This window comes from Carettochelys insculpta, chromosome 1 (assembly GCF_033958435.1).
Source record: "Carettochelys insculpta isolate YL-2023 chromosome 1, ASM3395843v1, whole genome shotgun sequence".
NCBI classification, from domain to species: domain Eukaryota; kingdom Metazoa; phylum Chordata; order Testudines; family Carettochelyidae; genus Carettochelys; species Carettochelys insculpta.
In genome coordinates this window covers 30,526,439-30,549,775 of record NC_134137.1, presented here as the reverse complement: position 1 = coordinate 30,549,775, position 23,337 = coordinate 30,526,439, and the positions used below count along the sequence as shown (strand labels likewise).

The window sequence follows — 23,337 nt, the reverse complement described above, 5'->3', positions numbered from 1 at the left end:
GGTCTTCATAGTCACAATAGACGCTGTAAATGAAGTCCTCAATTGAAACTTTAAAGGGCGCGATCCATAGTCTATGCAGACTGAAGGATGCCTACTACTAGGTCCTGGTAGTTACCCAAGTAACATCTTGCTCCATGAGTCATCTCACTGACTTCTGTGGAACCACTCATGAAGAAATGCAGAACTAAACAGGAGCAATGTTACCAGACTCTGCCCCTAAACAACTACCACAGCCTTTTGAAAACAAAGTAATTTCCACATGAACAGAGTGCATGACAAACATGGGGCTGTGCTGTGGTAATTAATGAATGCAGTAAATTGACCTGATTATTGAGATGTCTGTTGTGGGCATGTATAGGTTTAAGTTAGTAGGAGAAGGCGGAGAAAACCAACCAGGAAGAAAAGACAAGGGGTACAGATACCTAGAGGCAAGAATTGCAACTGCCAGATCTCAGTCAGACTTGTGGGATAATCATGATTGATATGCATGGTACTGTACCACAAGACTTAGTCTAAGAGTGGAAAAACTGCATGATTCCCCTATAAGACAGATGACACTGAGGGGGTGCATCAAAGAAGTCTCAAAGAAACAAAGTATCAGAGAGGTAGCCGTGTTAGTTTGTAGCTTTGAGAACAACAAAAAGTCTTGTGGCACCTTATAGACTAACAGATATTTTGGAGCATAAGCTTTCATGGGCAAAGACCCGCTTCATCAGATACATGAGGAACAAAGGAACAAAGGTGTAGCTAGCCCTAAAACTAAGGCTGCTTTTATATTGTCACTCTCCCATCAGAGATGGCATGGTAATGAGGCAATTCAAAGAAGGCTAATGAGGCACTAACGTGCATATTCAGCACCTTATTAGCTTAATAGCAGCTGTGCGAATTTCAAAGTGCAGACTTCAAATTGCAGATTGATAGTGTAGATGGGGGCAGCTTCGAAATAAGCTCCCCACTTTGACATTCTCTTACTCCCAAAACACTAGCATGGAGTAAGGGAATGTCAAAATGTGGAGCTTATTTCAAAGCTGCCCCACCTACATCATCAATCTGCAAGTCAAAATCTGCAGTTCGAAATTTGCACAGCTGCCGTTATGCTAATGAGGTGCTGAATATGCATGTTAGCACCTAATTATCCTGCTTCAAATTGCCTGATTACCATGGCAACTCCAACAGGCGAGTGACAGTGTAGATGCAGCCTACAAGAAGTTGTGCCTTCCACATGCCAGGGACAAAAACACTTGGCCACAATTGGCCACACCCTTTTGACAATCTAATTTTAAAGCACTAAAAATTCCCATTAGTGTGAACTTCCAACAAAAGCAAAATCCAAGCTAACCTTCCTTCTTGCACCCAAAATATCTGGCTTCCTCTCAGTCTTTTTTTTCTTTTTTTTTTTTGCCAATACTTTCATGCTAGCAAGATACACTAAGTGATGACAGCTGAGGAAAAATATAGGTTGTGTACTTTTACCACTTAAAATTATTTCAGTGATCTAGAATTAATGTTTTATCAGCAGGCACATTCTGGGTAACAAATGTGTTTGCAAACAACAGTGGTTTTTGATGGCTCTCTAGTGGCATATTCCAAAGAAGAAAAAACATGTAAAATTACACACAGCTGTAAAAGTTGTGCATTATAAACCATTTTACATGGTATTAAACTGTGAGTTGAACAGCTTGACTGGAATAATTCTGTGCAACTTACTCCGCACAAGTGAACTTTCAAAATATGCCATAATTATATGAGGGCACCTTTAACATAAATATTTTAAAAGCTGATGTATGTTTTCAAGTTTAAATGATTAAGATAAAATTACCCCTGTCAGATTCAGACAAATCTCATGCCATTAGTAATTTGCAGTCAGAAGGCAGCAAAAATTTTTATTTATTTATTTTTTAAAAAATACACACCATTACATCAAAGACAAATGGGTTTTTGCCACAATGAATTTGAACAACAAAACGATTATATTCACATTTGTTTTACAGGTTGGATGCCACCAAGGGGAAGTGACTATATTCTAAAGCTTTGCCGGAGGCTGAGTCTACACTACAAGATAAAATGAAATGTATTAATATTCACTTTGTAACTCTGGAATTTTTAAATTTGATTATCACTATCCTCACAGTCAACTTATTACTACCACACTCAATCAGCAAACATCAAATGTTGCAGTAGTGCATTGTGAGAACTTATCCCGTAGCTCCCTCATGCCCGTAGTATTTTGGGTATGCTCGCTGGTCTTTGCAATCATCTTCCCACATTGAGTTTTCCTCATTCCCCTCCCATGTTCAGCAAACATCCATTTTTCCAGTTGGAAGGAAGGAAAAGTAGGACTTCCACAGAGATGGCAAAGTTAATAGAAATCACTTTCTCCTGTAAGTGAATTATCAAGGATTTCATAAAGATCAGCAAGCGTCTCTCTTCTCAATTGGCCATCCACTGACTGTCCCCCCTCCCGTGATTTCATCGGATCTCTGAAAATAACACAGGGAACCTGAAAACTTGACGGAAGAATTGATAGTAAAGTTTTTGAGACAAGACAGTTGCTGAGGGGAGGGTATTTCTCTTTCCAATGCACTATTTGACTTCTGTGCACAGTCTGTGTTCCAAACCGGCCATCCCCTGCCTATTACCCATCACCTGATTGCATCTGATCCCTGAAAACAGCACAGGGAGAAGACTGTATTCTGAACTGGCCCTCCACCCACTCTTCCCTGCAGGAAGGAGTGAAAAGTTAGAAGTAAGAGGATAGAAAAGGGTGGGAAAAAAGATTTTTGTCTTCCCTCTTCACTGCACAGACATTGCCAGCACGGGGGATGGCAGCGAAATTTCCTACACTGAACTTACAACAGAAACAGGAACCTCAACAGGCCTTCCACCCACGCTACCCTGTGTTTTGGGGGCAGGTCAAAGCATGAAGAAACAGGATAGGAAACGTTAGGAAAAAAAGAATTTTGTATCTGAAATATCAAAGATTTTGCAAAAAGCAGCAGGTGTCTGCAACGGGAAGCAAACCCGCCAAAATATGGCAGGGGGCGCTGGGGTCTGCGGCTGCTGAGCAAGTTGAAATGTTCCACCGTTCCTAAATATTGTAGCCACCAGGGGAGATTCCCCCACCCCCAGTGGCATCAAGACCCCAAATGTCTTAGCCACTGGGGAATACTTCTCCCCGGTGGCACCAAGACCCTCGGGTCGTGGCTGGGGTGCGGAGGGTTTCAGTGAGGGGCCACTTCACTGCTGAGTACGTTAGCCGCCAGGAAAGACTTCCCCCTATGGCATCAAGCCCACTAATATCTTAGCTGCCAGGGGAGACTCCCCCCCCCAGCGGCTGAAAGGCCCTGAAAATACTTTTGATGTGGGGCCAGTTGAAGTACTCTCCCATGTGCCAGAAAGGCCTCACATGTATGTTCAAGATCAGGGGCCAGTTGAAGTAGTCCCCCGAAATATCTTAGGCACTGGGGGAGATTTACCCCTGGAAGCTGCAAGCCCCTGAAATTCTTTCCCACCCTTGGAGCCCTAACCGCGTGCAAACCAGGACATGGTGCTGCCTAGCAGCATGGTCAGCACGAAATGGCAGGTATGTCCTTTTATTGGGTTGAGTTCTACCCACTTGATGAGGTTGAGCACAGGAAAGACCCCAACTGCATGGTGCCTGTGGGGGAGGGAGGAGGGTATGCACACTTGTAAACCACTGAGAAGTTTCTCGGCCTCTTATGCAAGCATGACCCCCACAATAGCGTTGCTGACAAGGGGCATGATGGTGGAGCAGCACCTGGCGCCAGGCAGCGCAGAAAAAAATACCAAGTGTAGAGACAGAAACATGAACTCTGTGCTGGGGCTATTTGTAATGGGTAGTTGTGCTCACAGTGCTAACAGCAAAGAAAGAAAGACATTTCTCAGGCTTTCATACAAAAATGACCCCACAGCCAGAGGCTTCCTAGTCCCGATTTAAAATTCATGGTCTTCCTGTTACCTAATTCCTGCACATCTGGACAGCAGCAGCCAGAGTGCAGCAATTTGGGGCATTGTGGGTTACATATGGGACACCTCTGGAAGCTAATAAATTTGATTGCAAGATGCAGTGCTTCCACACTGGCCTTTAATACATCCAAGTTACTGAAGGAATTGGCAGATGTCATGTCAGAGCCTTTGGCTGTTACCTTTGACAACTTGTGGAGATTGGGAGAGGTCCTGGACGATTGGAAAAAAGGAAATGTAGTGCCCATCTTCAAAAAAGGAAAGAAAGACAATCTAGGCAACTATAGACCAGTCAGCCCACCTCAGTCCTCGGAAACATCATGGAGGGGGGCCTCAAGGTATCAATTTTGGAGCACTTGGAAGACAGGACAATGATCCAGAGTAGTCAACATGGATTCACAAAGGGCAAGTCGTGCCTGACCAATCTGATTAGCTTCTGTGATGAGGTAATTGGCTCTGTGGATGTGGGAAAGTCCGTAGAAGTGATATACCTTGACTTTAGTGAAGCTTTTGATACAGTCTCCCACAACATTCATGCCCATAAATTAAGGAAGTATGAATTAGATACATGGACTGTAAGATGGACAGAAAGCTGGCTTGACAGATAGGCTAAACGGGTAGTGGTCAATGGCTTACTGTCTGGTTGGTGGTCAGTCTGAAGCGGAGTGTCCCAAGGATCAGTCCTAGGGCCAGTACTGTTCAATATCTTTATAAATGATCTGGATGAGGGAATGGATTGCACCCTCAGCAAAGCTGCAGATGACACGAAGCTAGTGGGACAGGCAGAATAGAATAGAATTGGAGATGCACATCTCCTAGAACTGGAAGGGACCTTGGGAGGTCACCTAGTCCGGTCCCCTGCCCTTTTGGCAGGACCAAGCACCATCCCTGACATCTATTTGACCTAATCCCTAAATGGCCTCCTCAAGGATTGAACTCACAACTGTGGGTTTAGCAGGTCAATGCTCAAACCACTAGGTGCATTAGAGGGTAGGGATAGGGGCTGGAGTGACCCAGACAAATTGGAGGTTTGGGCCAAAAGAAGTTTGATGAGGTTGAACAAGAACAAGTGCAGAGTCCTGAACATGGGAAAGAAGAATCTCAAACACTGTTACAGCCTGGGGACTGACTGGCTAAGCAGAAGGGCAGCAGAAAAGAATCTGAGGATTACTGTGGATGACAGGTTGGATATGAGTCATCAGTGTGCCCTGGTAGCCAAGAAGGCTAAAGGTGTATTGGGGTGCATTAGGAGAAGCATTTCCAGCAGATCTAGAGAAGTTATTCCCCTCTACTTGGCACTGGTGAAGCCACATCTAGAGAATTGCATCTGGTTTGCCCCCGCCCCCAGTATAGAAAGGATCTGGGCACATTGCAGAGGGTTCATTGGAGGGCAACAAAAATGATTAGGGGGCTGGAGCACATGATCTATGAGGAAAGGCTGAGAGATTTAGGCTTATTTAGTTTGCAGAAGAGAAGACTGAGGAGTGATTGGATAGCTGCCTTCAGCTTCCTGGAAGGGGGCTCTAAAGAAGATGGAGACAGACTGTTCTCAATGGTGACAGATAGCAGAACAAGGAGCAACGGTCTGAAGTTACAGGAGCAGAGGTGTAGGTTGGGTATTAGCAAAAACTATTTGACCAGGAGGGTGGTGAAGGACTGGAATGCGTTACCATGAGAAGTGGTGGAATCTCCATCCCTAGAGTGTTTTAAGTCCCAGCTTGACATAGTCCTCGCTGGGATGATTTATTTGGGGTTGATCCTGCTCTGGGCAGGGGGCTGGACTCAATGACCTCCTGAGGTCCCTTCCAGTCCTAGAATTTTATGATTCTATGATTTAACTGAACTTTTGAATTAGCTTGATGTTATACCCATCAAATATTGACAATATTATTATATCGATAGTAGTGCTCCCTAAATCAAGCTACTGGTATTTACAGTGCAGATACATGCATAGTAATATTGAGTTAACTGCCTTAAATTTGAATTTATCTCATAGTATAGACACAGCCAGAGAGAGTTTAGAGCTGAACTAAAAAGCAGTCCCACAGGCACAGAAATGTCTGTGATTTACAGGAATGCTGTACTCACCACTGACACAGGCAAAGCATTTTTGCAATGTTGTTGCAGCTACATTAGTCTCAGGATATGAGAGAGATGTGAGTGGTGATGTTTTATCTTTTACTGAACAAACTTCCACTGGTGGAACAGACAAGCTTTCACAAGTTCAGGAGGCAACTGTGCACGCTCTCTGAACCACACAGTAGATTTCACCTCTGATATTCTTTTCTATAGGACTTCCAATGTAGGCAATGACAGCAGAATATCACAGCTAAGATCAAATGTATAACCCAAAGAACAGAATTTTGCCATAACAAGCATCCTATCGTTACAAGGAGAAATGAGTCTTAGATGGAGATGTACAGATACAAATGAACACTTGTTGCTACATGTGCAATAGTGAAAGTAAAAAACAGCTGCTATCGATCCCAATATCACTAATGAAGAACGAGGTCAAATGTTGATGTTCTCACAGCGAAGGGGTGGAAAACTTGCATTGTTCCTAGAAAAGGGTCAGCAACATTGGCCTCTACAAATGAGGTTTGCAAAGTAAGCACATGATTTTGTTATTACTTTATGCAAAATTAAAAGCTAATAGCAAGATAGAAACATAGAATGACAGGATGAGAAGGACCTCCAGAGTTCATCAAGCCTAGTACACTAGAAAGGTACTACAGAAGAAAATGCATTGAAGGAAAAATAATTAATTAATTTTAAATATTAATTATTTCATAAATAATTAAAAATGTAATCACTGCATGCTGTCTTTTTGTGTTATCAGCAGAATCCTCAACTCCTCAGCAGCAGGGCTGGTCAGAAAAGAGGCTTTTTGTGAACATTTTTATATATTTTAGAGGAAAAAAAGAATACCAAAATTTATCAGCTCAAGACTGAAGATTCCAGAAAAATCATTCTGGAAACATTGCACCTGTGACTCATGGTGGTTGTAGTTCAGGGGCCCCCTTCTCCTCATTCACCCACACATGCTGGCTGGACTACATCTCTCATGACGCAGCCCCACCAAGTCTCAATGAGACAGACTTCTGTATACCTAATCTCACTCTTTCAAATGGAAGTTGAAAATCTAAATTAATCAGATGCTTCCATACATTTTGGCCCAAGTAAATTCCTTAATTTGACAGAAAAACTAAGAGCTCACCATTATGCCTAAGATGCAAATACCTGAACAAAGAATTTAACATAAATGGGATTGAATTCTTGATGCGACTGTATATAAGAACAGCCATACTAGGTCCAGATCAAAGGTTCATCTAGCCCAGTATCCAGTCTCCCAACAATGGCCAATACAAGGTGCCCAAAAGAGAATCAACAGAACAGGTAATCATCATGTGATCCATCCCCTCTTGCTCATTCCTAGCCTCAACTCTTTGTAAATGTAGTCAGTAAACATAACATGCTTTCATTAATAAAAATGAAGACAATAGTCCATTTCTGTTTTATTTTCAATGACACATTATGCTGGCATCAAATAAATGTTTATCAAACTCTATACCTCGTCCAACTGTGATGATAAATGATAGTAACCTTCAACTTGCATACATGTTACTTATAAAACTATTTTAGAAGGTCGCAGTGAGATGGAAGTACAGTAATACCCCGGTATGTGTGATTTCAATTTGTGCTTAACTCGCACTAACACAAGTTAAGTGTAAATCGAAAGCACTCCAGCTGCGGAAAGCAGCGGAGAAGCCCCACTGCAGCAGCTGTCTGACCACTGGGCTCCCCCAGCTGAGCCCACTGGGCTCCCCCAGTTTCCTGGCTCCCAGAGCGGCAGGGCATGGGAACCAGGCAGCAGCCTAGTTCCCATCTCCCTGCCATTTGTGGGACCTGGGAAACTGACCAGCCATATGCACCCACAGGAGCTGGTCAGATTCCTGGTTCCTGCAAGCCCAGGGTATCCGGGCTGCCACCCTGGTTCCCATCTCCCTCGACTTGCGCAAAATCTGAGTTAACTCGGGGGTCTACTAGTCTAAAGCAATACATTTATTCCCTTCTGCAGACAGAGATAAGAGGGGCAGACTTATTTCATTGCAAACTGTATTTTTCCTTGTGTTTCATACTCCCATTGCAAGTACATTTAAGCCATGATTAAGATTTTCCAGGTATGACTGGCTTCTTTGTTGGAGTCTAGCAACAGTGTGTCCATCGTTCTTGAGGTAAAGTTGATTATTTCCATCACTCCTAAGGTAAAATTAAAGACTTCAAAACTGTGCATCAAATTGCTGTATGAGTGACAGTGAAGCACTACATGTAATTTGTAATCATTTAAATCTCCATCTCCATTTAACGGCATCCTTTTTTTTTTTTTTTGTTTTATATCATTTAGGAAACAAACACTTCCTAAAGCTGAAAGCTTGGCTTTGTTTGGCTAAAGCTTCATGATTACAAAAAGAAAATCCTGGATGACAGTTAAAATCTTGACAAGGTCAACTTAGTCTTTCATTTTTCTAAAGGAAAAAAAAATAGAGCCACATTATTTACTGGGTGTGGAGGGAGTGACTTAGGCTCTTAAGTGACCTCTGAAAATAGGATTTAGGGTCCTAAGTGAATTAGCAGCTTTTGAAAAAATTGTCCCTGCATTGCATGGATATTAAAAATCTCAGAGGATTTTTAATGACGTTAGGGTTTTACCCATGTCTGTGTACAGCTGTGACTTCAGTGAGATCTAAGCACATCCTTCAGTGTTTCCCTGGACAGGGCCCAAAAACTCTATGCTTCAGTTTCCTCATCTGTAACTACGGAGATGGTTATTCTTTCCTGCAGAGGTGTTAGGAAGCTACATTAACTGATGCATATAAAACATATTGAGAGCACAATACCAGACGAGACTATATATCTCCTGTTGTTCTACCACAAAATCATTTTCTTCTATTCCTACCATACCCAATCCATTCCGTTTCAAATGCAAGATTATTACTAAGGTTTTCATGACCTGGCTACATTAGTGTGAGTGTATGCAGGAATGAAAGAGAGAACTTGAGTTATAAAAGCTGTTTCATCCCATCGCAAAAACATAAAAAGAGTGGGGATCTGGGAGAAATACTCCCATATTTACTCTCCAGATAAAGGACAATGGAGGGTTTCTGATTCAGCGTACTTTAAAAAGCTGCAAATACCCTTCTAAGACTAAACTAACACAAGAAACCTAGATGACAGTTAAAACCTTGACAAGGGCAACTCAGACTTTTATTCGTCTGAAGCGAAAAAGAAAACAGAGCCATTTTTTTTTCCATCCACAGGCAGAATACGTTTTGTGATGTGCACCACCAATAGAAACACATGCTGCTGGCTGTGGGATGTTCTGCCAAACAGTTGGGAGGCACCTGAATCTCTCCCAAGTGGCCACCCAGGCATCCACTTGACAGGGAATACTGGTCTTCTAGTCTAACCTCCCTGCTAATGTGCAGGATTTGTTGTACCTAAGCCATCCAAGAAAGACAGCTTCGAGCCTCCTTCTGAACACCGCCCCCCGCCCACAGTGAAAAAGCTTCCACAACCTCACAAGGCAGTCTGATACACTGTCCTATTATTTTTACCACTCAGAAGTTTTTCCTGAGATTTTGTCTATTTTTGCTATCCTGTTGTGTGAAACCATTGCCTCCTGTCCTGTGACAACAGAGAACAACTGTTCTCCATCTTCTTTATGGCAGCTTTTCAAGCATCTCAAGAATGTGATCATATCCTCCACTTAATCTCTTATATTCTAAACTAAACATATCCAGTTCCCTCAGCCTTAGCTCACACAGCTTGCACCGCATCCGTTTGATCATCTTTATCATTTGCCCTTGGCTCCTTTCTAGTTTCTCTGCATTGTTTCTATACACTGGTGACCAAACTGGACCCAGTATTCCAGCTGAAGCCTAACCAGCACTGAACAGACCAGCACAATCAGTTCCTGGGTCTTGCATGCTATGCCTCTGTTAAAGCAACCTAAAATTTCATTTGCTTTTTTCACAACAGCATCACGTTGCTCACTCAGGTTGAGGTTTTGATGTGCCTCAAGTCCTAGATCTTTCTCAAGAGTGCTGATGTCAAATCAGCTTTCACCCAGCCTGTATTTGTGCTTTTGTTTTTGTTTTTTTTCTTCTCTACATGTAGCACCTCATATTGGTCTTTGATAAATTTCATTTTGTCCCTTTAGCTCAGCTCTCAAATCTATCAAGATCCCTCTGAACTTTAACTCTATCCTCCAAAGTACTGGCAATAACCACCCCTCACTCACCTCTGCAAACCTGATCAGAATGTTCTCGATATCTACAACCCAGTAGAGAGGTGTATGCATAGAACTGCATCCATAACATGAAATTCTTTCACATGCAGCCAATAACATTAGGAGATAAACAGCTTGATATTTTCTGCCAACACCCTTACAGTATAGGATAGATTACATTCATCTTGAGATGTTAACTGATTCCATCTACCCGTAGAGGAAAATAAACCCACTTGCTGGGCAGGCACAGAATGAAGTTGGAAAAAAGCTGAAGTCTGGCAGGGGAAGTAGGAGGGACATGTATGTAGGGAGGAAGGCATGAGTGGAGTCTAGTTACAGTAAACCCTTGATTTAATGGACTAATGGGGAGCAGGAGTGTCCGTTAATCCTCAAAGTCTGTTAAATCCAAGGGTTTACTGTGGCTCCTCCAGGCTCCAAGCCACCCCCACCAAGGCAGAGTGCAGCAGCTACTCTGGGTTCCAAGGCGCATGTGTAAAGGCAGAGCGTCGCAGCTCCTCCGGGCTCTGAGCGACCCATGCCAAGGCAGAGCACAGCAGCTCCTTCAGTCCCCGGTGGTGGACCCAGTCGCAGCAGTGGTCCCAGCTGCTCTGGTGGCCCCAGCCGCTCCGGGGGACCCAGCGGCAGCAGCTCCAGAGACTCTGGTGAGTACGGTACAGTGTTTTCTTGGGGAAGGAGGGGAGGTTGTTCCCAAAGTCTGCTGAATGAAGATCTGCCAAATCAAGGGTCTACTGTATTTGAATTTATTTAATTAGTAATTAGTTTATTTAATTTATTTAATCAGTAATGGGAAGCACAGCCAGAGTTAGCTGCTATAAATCTGACTCCCTAGATTCTGAGGTGATGAAGTCTACGTTTCAATCACCTGCAGCCACAAAGATGTCCACCACACAGGCCAGAGAGAAGAGCTCTGGGATGAAATCCTGGCCCCACCAAACTTCCGCTGATTTCAGTGGCTTGGAATTTCACCCCTCAATTTCTCAGTGTGGCCATACATAGTTTTGCTAGCACATGGAGCAATATAGACAAGGGAGAGCAAAGCTGGAATTTCACCCTCTTAAACAAGGGTTGGATCTGGCCTCAGTGTATTTAACAATAATTACAATGGATATTGCAGTGTTCTCATTAAGGCAGTAGCCAAAAATACAGATTTTTTTTTTGTACTTTTCCCTTTTGCTTCCCAGTTTCAGGAAAAAGACAATGGATCAGTAGCTCAGTTTAAAAGGTGACAAACTAAGTATATAAAATGTAAACAAACAGCTATCTACTTGTACATTAATTCAGTTTGGGGCTTCAGCTCTTCATTACATCTAGAAAGCTGAATAATCTTTCAACAGCATTTCTGCCTCCACTAACCCATTAGCAAAGCTCTAAGGATTTCACTCATTTAGCAAACAGACCAAATTCTGCATTCGGATTTACAAAGGTGCAAAACTGAAATAACTTCCAAATGATCACATCCTTGCCGGCAACTGCAGTCATGCTCCTGCGGAACAGAAAGCACCCAATTTCACGGAAGTATTTTTTTTTTAAAGTATCCATACAGAACAACGAAATAAAAATGTTTTTTTAAATGCTTTGCTTTGAAGTCATCTTATAAAGAAGTTTAAGGAAATGCTGACTATAAGGAGGTTGTAAGACTGCCATTTAAAATATATTTTCAAATGTGAAAAATATTCTTCCATATTTATTTTAAAGGATCCATCTGAAGTTTAATTAATTTAGGCTTCATTCAGGAAAGCATGTGAGCAGACACTTTAACTTGGAGTAGATGCTTAAGCCCCATTGAAATCAAGCACATGGTTAATTAAGTATGTATTGTATTTTGCTCATCTAGACCCATAATCCACAACTGGCTGTCAAAACTTTTAAACTCACTGGGCTCCAGGATAACAACTTAGATAGTCAGAGAAAGTCTTCAATGGTGCAATAATTAACTCTTGTGTAAGACAGTTCTCTAATACAGGTTAAAGCTCTCTGTTCCAGCACTCTCTGGTTCAGCAACATCCATGGTCTGACAGCTCCGTGGATGATTCTGGTCCAGATGGCCCAGCCACAGAGGCTGCCAGCAGATAGGAGCTAAGTCAGTCTAGTGGCAAACATCCCTGCTGGCTGAGAGGAGAGCTACCCCTGGCCCTGGACAGAGAACATAGCGTGCAAAGTTCCCATGAACAAGAAGCCCCACAGCCTGGAGTGGGACAGTTCAGGGTGGCCTGACCTCCCCGGTCCAGCAAACTTCTTGCTTCAGGATGGCTCTGGTCCTGAGGGTGCCAAACCAGGGAGGTTCAACACTGTAATTCCTTCTAGTTAAACAAATACTAAACCCCTCTTTTTTTTTTTTTTCAGAATTTCACCAGGTAACTTCCATTGCCTTTAGCAGATTTGTTAAGCTCAATATTAAATGTGACATTTGTGAAAATATGTCTATGCACCACTTATGAATCCTGCTTTGTATTGGAGGTTCTTTACAGATATCTGTGTCAGGCTGCAAACTGGCATTGCTGCCTTTGCTGTTTTTAACTCCATATTGGTCTGAAATTTCAAGGGGCAGTGGTAGAGATAATAACAGAAGGCTATGGAGCCTTGAGGATCTACTATTCAAACAGAGGCACCACCAGACAAAGGATTAGCTGAAGAATCAGTCTGGGCAGATTATCTGGTGAGGGACTTTGATCAAGTCAAACAGTGGAGTCACTAAACAAAGGAGATGGGAAATTATAAAAGAGAACATCTCTCAGCAGTCATTTCAAGAAAAAAAACCACAAGTAGAGGGAGCTCGGGAAGGGCTTTCACAGAAATGCATTACTGAAATGAGGAAATGCATACAAGTGGATGTCTAGATCTTTTATAGATTCTCAGTTGATTTTATCTAGATCAGATTTTCTAGATTTTTGTCTCCATTTTATCTAGATCAGTGCATTTCTCATGCTACCCAAAGACAGGGTAATTATGTTTAGAAGCTTGTGCAAAGCCTGGCTGTTTGTATGTTAGAGTTTACTACCATGCACCCTTGAAGAGATGAACTATAAACTGAGAGTGCCTACGCTGCTGGAGTTCTGAGAGATGGTGTGTATAACCTACGGGGAAGCCTGAGGGGTTAGCACACGTCACAGGGACTATGCAGTTAAACCAGCTACCAGGAGGGAGCGCTAGACAGAGCAGCTGCACCCCATGGTGCAGAGACACCCTTGGCAGGGGCAGTGCCTGGACTCTGTTCAGAGTCAAGAGAGTTAAAAGCACATGGGGCCCAGTGATGGGGGAAGTCTAACACACAACCACTTGGCAGGTGGTAGGTCTGAGGGAGCTCTGCCAGAGCTGTGTGTGTAACACACCATGCAACTCAGTTAAACTGTACACTGAACTTTTCAAACCTGCACATCTAAAACTGTGTTTCTAAAGCAATGATCATTTACCTAAATCATTGTAGGCCGAGCACCTGCAGCTCCCATTGTCTTCACCTGGGGAACTCAGTGCTTATCAGAAGGCCATTTTTGATGATGGCCCTGAATATGGATTCAGGCACCCAAGTAGTTTGAATTTTTTGGCCACAGGCTTATAAACAGCTGGTGCAAAACTACGATATATAGACTATAGTTCAAATAGCTTTAAGATGTTTTCAGTGATTTTTTGTCAGTGTTTTTATTTCATACTAAACCCACCGTCTGTTTTTCACAATGTTGAGGTTAAAATTTTGATATTTGATTGAACAGTTTGAATTAATCAAAACATACATTTTTAAACTAACACTTTAAAACCACATTCAGAATTAAAAACTTTTAAAACAAAGAAACACGTGATCCAGTTAAACCACAGCAAACCAACGCATTTAATGTAATTTCTTAAAATGCAAACTACTGTTTTCTAATTTCCACATTTAATCTAGTATCACAGCTGCACTGTTATTGCTAAGGGCTATTAGATACTTAAACAGCCAGCTCCTAAACTGTGTTTTACTACACAGCTTCTTTGACTTGATTTTTTATGTTTTATAATGGTGGTGGCTTTGCAGTTAAAACCTTTAAAAACAAACTTCTTAATCCATATTCTAATACTGTTTTCTAATGTCTATGTTCAAAATGTTACTGTTACAAACAGAATCAATACTAGCACAACATGAGCCCAGGATTATCTCAAAGCATCTGATATAGTGTGACATATTGTTTCAAACTGCTCCATGGCTAAGAAAAACAAGAGCAAGCCAGAATTATGAATCATAATACCACAGAAATAGGAATTCTTTCATCCTCAAACCCATTTCACAATTTTTCATTTACTTTACTGGGTTCAACCTTTAGTTAAGGTCAAGAGAGCAGGGACAGGCTGCAGGGGTGACCTGATTAATTTACAGTTATCAACAGATAAAAGGATAGCTATAATGGAATCACCACATAGCCACCACTGCTTTTCTGTGGACCTGTATGATGCCTGCAAAGTAATGTGTATTACTGCACACCCACCGTGTGATGGAGTTATCCAAGAGACGAACTCTTGCCATATATGCCTGAAACATTTCTTTACATATGCACATAGTTTGCCTATTATTAACTGAACTTATGTTACTTTATCAATGTAAATGTAAAAACTCCTTTGAAGGATAAAGTAAATAAAAGTAATGAAGTAATGTTCTAAACTTACCAGTTTCTTCGTCTATGCTAAATCTTCCAAGTCCACTGCCATCTCTAATGGAGTACTGGATCTCCCCATCCCTTCCAGCATCTTCATCCTGAGCTGTCACTTGTAACACACTTGTTCCAATGCGTGAGTTTTCCTTTACAGATCCAATGACTGCGAAGTCAGGAAAATAAGGAGTGTAGAGATTTTCATTAACATCCACCACTTCAACCTCCACAAAAGAAACTGAAGAGAGGGAAACTGGGCGCCCTTTATCTTTAGCACGCACAGTCAGGTTATAAAACTGCTGTTTCTCATAATCAAGTTCTTTGTTCAAGCGAATGGTGCCACTGGCTTTGTCTATTTCAAATCGTCCATTGTAATCATTCACCAAAGAGTAACGCACTTGACCTCCCAAACCAAGATCCGGGTCTTGAGTTTCTAGCCAAGCTATTACAGTGCCAACAGGAAGATCTTCAAGGACCTTCACACTGTAGCTGGATGGTATGAAAGCTGGAGAACAATCATTCACATCGTCCAAAAAAACCTTGAGAGGAACAACAGAAAATTGTTGATGGCCATTCTCAGATTTGTCCCTGGCTTCTATCTTTAGTGTATAGTTTGCTTTTGACTCCCTGTCTAGTTGGTCAGCCACATAAACTACTCCAGTCGAACTATTGATGGCAAAGTGCTGTGTGTCTGTCAATACTGAGTAAGTTACTTCACCGCTAGCTCCTAGATCTTTATCTCTAGCTTCTACTTGGATGATTTCTGTACCAATACTTGTGCTTTCTAAAATATTAACTGAGTAACCATCCTGTAAAAACACAGGACAATTGTCATTTGCATCTTCTATGGTTACAGTCAAGAGTCTCCATGCTGATTTCTGGGGATTACCTAAATCATAAATTGTAATGTTAAGGATATACAGCTCTGTTTTCTCCCGGTCCATTGGCATAAGAACTTTAAGCACCCCTGTTTCCATGTCAATATTGAAGCAACTATCAGTATTACCATCAGAAATTGTATAGATAACCTTTCCATTAAATCCTGAGTCCACATCATAGGCCTTTATTTTCAGGATACTGGCACCCACTGGAAGGTCCTCTCTAACAGTTACATCAGAGGGAAAGGATTTGTCAAAGTGCGGAGCTTGTCTGTTTATTGAATAAAAATCGAGGAAGCCATCTTCCAGATTCAGCTTCACATTCGCTTTGGCCTTCTTGAGCAACTTCTCCGCCAGCTTCTGTGCAACTCTGGTTTCTCTACAGCTAAAGGTCTTTGAAGACACTTTCCCATGTACTACTGAAATGTTAACAAACATAGCATCAGCAAAATTCTCTCCATCCGTAGCTGTGATCTTAAGGCCAAAATTGCTGTTCTTTACACCAGAATTAACAAGAGACTTCTTAAGTTGCAGCACCCCCGAGTCAGGATTTAAATAAAAAATCCCAAGATCATTTCCAGAGATTATTTTGTATTTCACCAGTTCTAGCTCATCTATATCTATTGCAGATATAGCTGTGATGTGACCACCAATGGGAAAGTCAGATGAAATCACACCTTGACAAGCCACCTTCTCAAACAACGGTTTGTTATCATTCACATTGCCTATGTATACAGTGACATTAACCTCACTTTCATGACGGTATGGTGAACCCCAGTCTGAAGCTCTCACAATAAACCTGTAGCTCTCTGGAGAGGACTCAAAGTCCAGTTCTTCAGAGGTGCTAATAACACCAGTAAACTGGTTTATAGTAAAAGGTAGTGAATTCAGACTGGCAATGCTATATGTTATATATCCATTTTCTCCCCTGTCATTGTCAAATGCTGAAACTGACAAAACACTGGTTCCTACAGGAACACTTTCATTGACAAAGGTGCTGTACGAAGGCTGTGTGAATTCTGGAGTGTGATCATTAGCATCTTCTAACCTGACTATAACTTGTGCTTTTAAATCACCACCTTTGTTTATTACTTCTAACTCATAGAGTTCTTTCTCCGTGATTTTCAAAGGGCAAGCGGTGATGATAAGACCCGTCCTGGGATTAATCTTAAAATACTCAGCATCCTGATTGGGAGATATTTTATATTCCACACCCTGTGGTTCAGGCACCAACTTAACGATAGCAACTATCACTCCAGGAGGGGAAAATTCACTGATTGACACATCATAAACTTCCTTTTCAAACTTTGCTGGGACACTTCCTCTCTTGGGACTAGCAATGTGGACCAGCTTGACAGCAGAGAACTTCTGAGGTGACCCTTTGTCCTTTGCTTGGAGAGTAAGGTTGTAACCATAGGGGAAGCTGTCCCAGTCAATAGGTTTTCTTTCTTTGATTTTGTACTCATTCATCCATTTACCCTCCTTAGCCAGAAAGAACTGTTCTAAGGGATCTCCAGCTACAATGGAAACAGATTCGATCTCCCCATTAGCTCCTTCATCTAGGTCATCAATGTTAACAACAGCATACGTAGGCTCCTTGTCTAACGGAAAGGGTATGTGGGTTACCACACTTATGGTTGGGGCATGTTCATTTATACGTTCAATATGAACATAAAGTTTGGCAGTGCTGCTAACTCCGTTGTTTCCATACAGTTTCATCCCACGATCCACAGCCAGAACTTCAAGGTCGTATCTGTTTTTCTCATCGTAGTTTAACCGGCCACTTAAAGAGATAACTCCACTGGTGGGGTGAACTGAAAAGAGATCAACTTTGTTTTTGAAATAGTAATAGAACTCACCATTGGACCCAATATCTGCATCAGTCGCTGTCACCTGTGCAATACTAGTTCTTAAAGGAGTACTTTCTGCTATTGTTACAGAGTAAGTGGTTGGTGAAAACAAAGGTCTTAGATCATTCATATCCAAAACCTGGATATTCACTTTTGTCCATGCTTCTAAGTCCTCTCCTCTGACAGATCCTTTCACAACCAATAAATAATTATCTTGAATTTCTCTGTTTAGTATAGCAGAATTTCCACCTTTAGTTCTTATTCTGAGAAAGCAGAAGTCGGCAATTATGACTTCCTCTGCTTTGAAAAAGCCTTCTTCATCACCAGACACTATTCTGTATTTGATATCCCATGAAAGATCTGCCAAAGTAATGCCCATTCTACTGGGACTGTTGACATAGGTCCGGGCTGCAGAGTTCTCGTACACTGTAGCATTGTAAATGGAATGTGTAAAGTGGAAGCCGAGTGGTAGTGTCCCTGGAAACCCCTGGCAAACCCCTGCCAAAAGTTTGACAAGCAGAAGGGTGAGGCAAGACAATGGGGGCCGCGTGCTGGACCAGCAGCCCATATTCACCTCCATCACATCATTCTTTCATCCTAAAATAAAAGAAGAGAAAAGAATAATTAATCAAACTTAAAAAATGAGGACTGAAGAAATTGGCACGGAAGTATGTCATTATTTCAAATAAAGTATTCAGTAATTGCATTATTAAAAACTAATACACTTAATGGCAGCTGTCACTGCCAAGTAAATGTGGTAGAACTGAAGTACAGAACTTTAATAGTGAACTTGTGGGATGACTACGCCACTGTATCAACTACAGAACTACAGGTTGCACCCCTCTAATCCAGTACTTTCCCCTACGGCAACATCCAGCATAGTTTTAGTTAGCTCAATGACCACTTATAATGGGTGTGGCCAAGTTTCCTGCAGTCCCATAGGTTTTATTTACAGGCACCAGTCCAGACTCTCAGTGTTCAATGCTGTTATTTAGCTGTAATTTACACCTAAATGTTTCAAAGATACCAGTAATTATGGGAAGTGTTGGTAAGGCTGCTAGACAATATTGACTGCCTATAGTCTCCTAATTCACTAATCCAGGTCCCAGGGTTGCCAGATGAGAGAGGTTCAACCTGTGTTATGTTACTGGCTTATAGGAAACAGAAAAGCACCAACCACACACAAGCATACCCCATCAAAATAATATCCACTGTGATAACTGAAATACCCACAAAACCCCAAACAGGATAATACAAGTCCAGATAAATGGCACACAGTGACTACAGATGAAAATCACTACGAAGCCTACCACAGACCAGACATTTTTACTTCCATGCCATGCTACCAAGCCCATCTATTTGCCCTGGTATCTGAGCTTGGAACAAACTAATCACAGTTTCCACCGTTACCCCACAGAGGAACTAAAAATTAACAGTAGCTTAGGTACAAATGATCATATTATGATCACATTTATAATATGCAAACACAACAGTCATTTCTATACTTGGTGTTTTAAAATAGCTAATTTCACAAAACTGAAAACAGTTATGAGTCAAATCAGTTGAGAATAAGAATTTAATCGGAAAAGTACAAATGATAATTGGGACCTGCTTAAGAACCTTTAATTATATGCCTAATATTTTATGGAAAAGACAGCACGGTGAAAGAAATTAGCTGGTTTAGAAAGGTGGTGAAGGCAACTATGAAAAATAAAATATATTTACACACAATAATGAAAGAAATTGTAATTTGAGAATAATCAACTTAAATTAAAAATCTAAAAATTATAGAAGATTGATCAGGAAAGCAAATGGGATACAAGTAAACCTTTATGGCCAGTGGAATGAAAGGCACAACCTCCTTCTTATTAAACATATTAGGAACAAAAAGAGTCTTAACAATGGCATTAGACGATATAATTATCAATAGCAAAGCAGAACACAGAGAAATGTTCAAGAAATATTCCATCCTGTTCTGCATTTGTAGGGAGAGGGCTGGGGAAAACAAGATATAGTCATATCACATGATAACACTCTTTCCGTTGCACGGGTATCTCAAGAGAATGACAAACAGCAACTATTAAAATTAGTAATTTTTTTTAAATTTAGCATGCCCTGGTAACACGGGGCATTGGAGAAGGTCCAGAAGACTGGACAAAAGCTAATATTGTGCTAATATTTTAAAAGGGTAGAGGAGATAGATGATCTGGGTAATTTTATGCCTGTCCACTCACATAGATCCTGAGTCAAATACTGGACAGGTTGATACAGAATTCAATAAAAAATTCCAGAATAGTAATATAACTAAGGACAATCTATGGTATGCCTACGTCATGAATACTACATGCAGATATTGTTGCCATATCTCAAAAAGATATATTGGAATTGGAAAAGGTTCAGAAAAGGGCAACAAAAATGATTAAGGGGGTGGAACAGCTGCCATCTTAGAAGAGATTAAGAAGAATGGGACTTTTCAGTTTGGAAAAGAGATGACTTGGTAGGGAGGGGGTTAAGATACAGGTCCATGAAATCATAACTGGTGTGGAGAAAGTGAAGAAAGAAAATTATTTACTCCTTCCCATAACACAAGAACTAGGTGTCACTAAATGACATGAGTAGATGGCAAGTTTAAAACAAACAAAAGGATGTATTTCTCACACCATGGGATGTTGTGAAGCCCAGGAATATAACAGGGTTAAATAAAAAAACCTAGATAAATTCACTGAGGACAGATCCATCAATGGCTATTCTGTTCGTCACCTCTGGGGCACTTGTGATAGTCCCTTTTCAAAAGGTATGACACTGGGCTAGAAGAACCCTTGGTCTGACCTAGTGTGGTTGTTTCTATATTCTTAGTAAACACGGGTTGCATAAAAAAATTGATCCTAACTTGACATCTCTTTGGATGAAACTAAAGTTTGATTGATAAAGGCAATAGTCACAATGTAACTGACTTTATGGTTAAAAACCAGAATGATATAAATTAACTTGACACACATTACATGGATTAAACACAGGCTAACCGTCAGATCTCAAAATGCACTGTAAACAGGGAATCATCACTGAACAAGTTAGGTCCACAGTGATCAGTTCTTGGCCACACATTATTTAATATTTTTATCAATGACCTGGAAAAAACAAAATCATCACTACAAAAATTAAAGGAGTGATAAGTAAAGAAAAATTACAAAAGTATAAGTAATGATACAGAGTAACCCGGATCAGATAATAAGTTGAGCACAAAGCAAATAATATGTGTTTTAGTACAGATAAATTTTAACATACACATTTAGGAACAACAAATGTAAAAGCCAGGCTTATGAAATGTGTGACTCTGTTCTGGGAAGCAGTGACTCTGAAAACAATTTGGGAGTCTTCACAGATCATAAGCTAAACAAGAGCTTCCAGTGCAACACTGTGACCAGAAGGGCAATAAGGGGATCTCAGGCGGGAGTACAGAGGCATTCAGCATTGATGCAATTGCTGCTGGAAGACTGTGTCCAGTTCTGGTTTCTAAACCTTCAGAAGGATAGTGAAAAATTGGAGAAGTTTCAGTGAAAAGCCATGAGAATGATTAAAGGATTAGAAAACCTGCCGTATAGTGATAGACTCAAGGAGGTCAATCTATTTAGCTTAACAAAGAGAGACTTATGGGGTGAGGCAGTCCTGACTGGTCTGTAAGTACATACACTGGGAAGAAATACTTAATAATGGGCTTTATAAGCTAGCAAAGGAAAGTATAATAGATCCACTGGCTGTATACTGAAGCTAGGCAAATTCCAACTGGAAATATGGTATACGTTTTTAACAGTAAGAGTTCCTAACTCCTGGAACAATTTACCCATGGCTGTGCTTGATTCAACAACGCTGACAATCTGTAAATCAAAACTGCACTTTTTTCTACATATCAGTTCTAGGATCTATTCTTGGGGGAGGGGAAGGGTGGAATTCGGTGGCCCATGTTAGACAGAAGGTCTGCCCAAATGACCACAATAGTCTCTCAGAGCACTGAAATGTGTCAGAGTGAGGCAGAGGTACTTCCAGACTTCTGCGCAGGTTTGCCCATCCCCTCCACCAACAGCCTAAATGCATTCTCATTTACTATACAGACCAACTAGCACAAACTTTCTTAGATACAGATACTAGGGAAATTACAAGACTGTGTGTCTACAGTAATTAGTTTCCTTGATTTGTCTCCCCCCTCTCCACAAAAATAAATAAATAAATAAAACAAGCAAAGGTGCTGGAACTAGGGATGCTAGCACATGCCTTGGTTTGAAGTGGTATCCATCATAGACAGGGTTCAAGGTTTGGTTCAATGCTTTTCAGCATCACCACTATACAAACATTTTCAAAAACAATCAGCACATTTCTTCTACAAATCTGTTTTCTAATAAAATCATTAAACTTCACTGTAAGCTCAGTACCAAGATATTTCAAGTATGTTCACTTAATTACCACCCTACCACTCCATATTATGAATTTCTACAAGTTTACAAAAGAAACCCAGAAAAATGCGTGGAGGTTAGGTCCATAAAAGGCTATTAGCCACGGGTAGGAATGGTGTCCCTGGCCTCTGATTGTCAGAGGCTGGAGATGGATGGCAGGAGACAAGCTGCTTGATCACTGTCTTCGGTCCACCACCTCTGGGGCACCTGGCACTGGTCACTGTCGGCAGATGGCAAGCTGGGCTAGATGGACCTTTGGTCTGACCCAGTATGGCCATTCTTATGTTCTTCTATTCTTCTGTTCATATTGCTAAAATATATTGAGAGTTATCAGACAATGATAATATTGATTCTACTTGATCCTTTCTTCTTTTTAATAAGGTTTAGTTAATTCATTAGAAAGTTTCCAAAATAAAAATGAAGTAAGAATTATTTCCTGTACATAGAGCCTGATCCAAAAGTTATTTAAATCTACTGGAATCTTTTCTCTCACTTCAAATGTCTTGGAGTTTGCCATTAATGAACACAAAATTGTTAACATTAAAAAAACTGATTGTTTTTCAGGCATCTTAAGAGGTTCTGTTGCCAATTACTTTCATAGCTAGGAGTAAAAACCCTAAAAGTTCCTTTTAAAAAGACAATTATTTTACAGCCCCACTGCTCTTATTTTCACAGAAAAGGAAACATTTCAAAGCTGCTTGAAATTGTAATAAGGGAAACGCCAGAACGTAGCACAGAAATGGGATAAGAAGAGTTGCTGATAATGATTAGTTTCCAATGTGAGTTCAATACCCTTTGGGAGATGCACAAATTGCATACGAGTTTTAGAATATGAATTCAAGTCAGAGTTAATGCTTCCAGCATAATAGTATGATGACTGCAGTTTTAAGCACTAAGGGCAATCAATTTATTTCACTGATGTTATGTTCATACAAAGCACTTTAGCTTCCTCATTCCAAACTCTCTCTTCTACTGCCTAACAGCTTAATCAATAATATTTGATCAACTCTCCCAAGTGTTTATCAAGAGAGTTATCTTCATGGGCGACTTCTTCTGCCCACCCCACCCACGCCCATCAGGTTGTCTTTTGTGTTATATAAACGAGACAACAGGAGTCTCATTTGCTTGAGATGATGCACCCACCGGCTGGGTCTGTTACTAGATAAATGGTCCTCCGCAGTTAGATCAGCTTCATTCTGTAATTTCAACATGGATGTGATTTTATTAGGAGCATATCAAGTGATTGCAAAA

The 23,337-nt window shown here is 41.0% G+C and overlaps 1 protein-coding gene across 3 annotated transcripts in view; it reads right to left on the bottom strand.

Moving 5' to 3' along the window:
- Window positions 1–23,337, bottom strand: part of FAT3 (FAT atypical cadherin 3) — a 670,845-nt gene that overhangs the window by 507,836 nt on the left and 139,672 nt on the right. For all 3 annotated transcript variants that reach the window (XM_074984005.1, XM_074984012.1, XM_074984020.1), the window contains exon 2: window positions 14,927–18,235. In XM_074984005.1, the coding sequence (XP_074840106.1) occupies window positions 14,927–18,218 (3,292 nt within the window). In that variant the 5' untranslated portion in view covers window positions 18,219–18,235. The remainder of the gene's footprint in view (window positions 1–14,926; window positions 18,236–23,337) is intronic.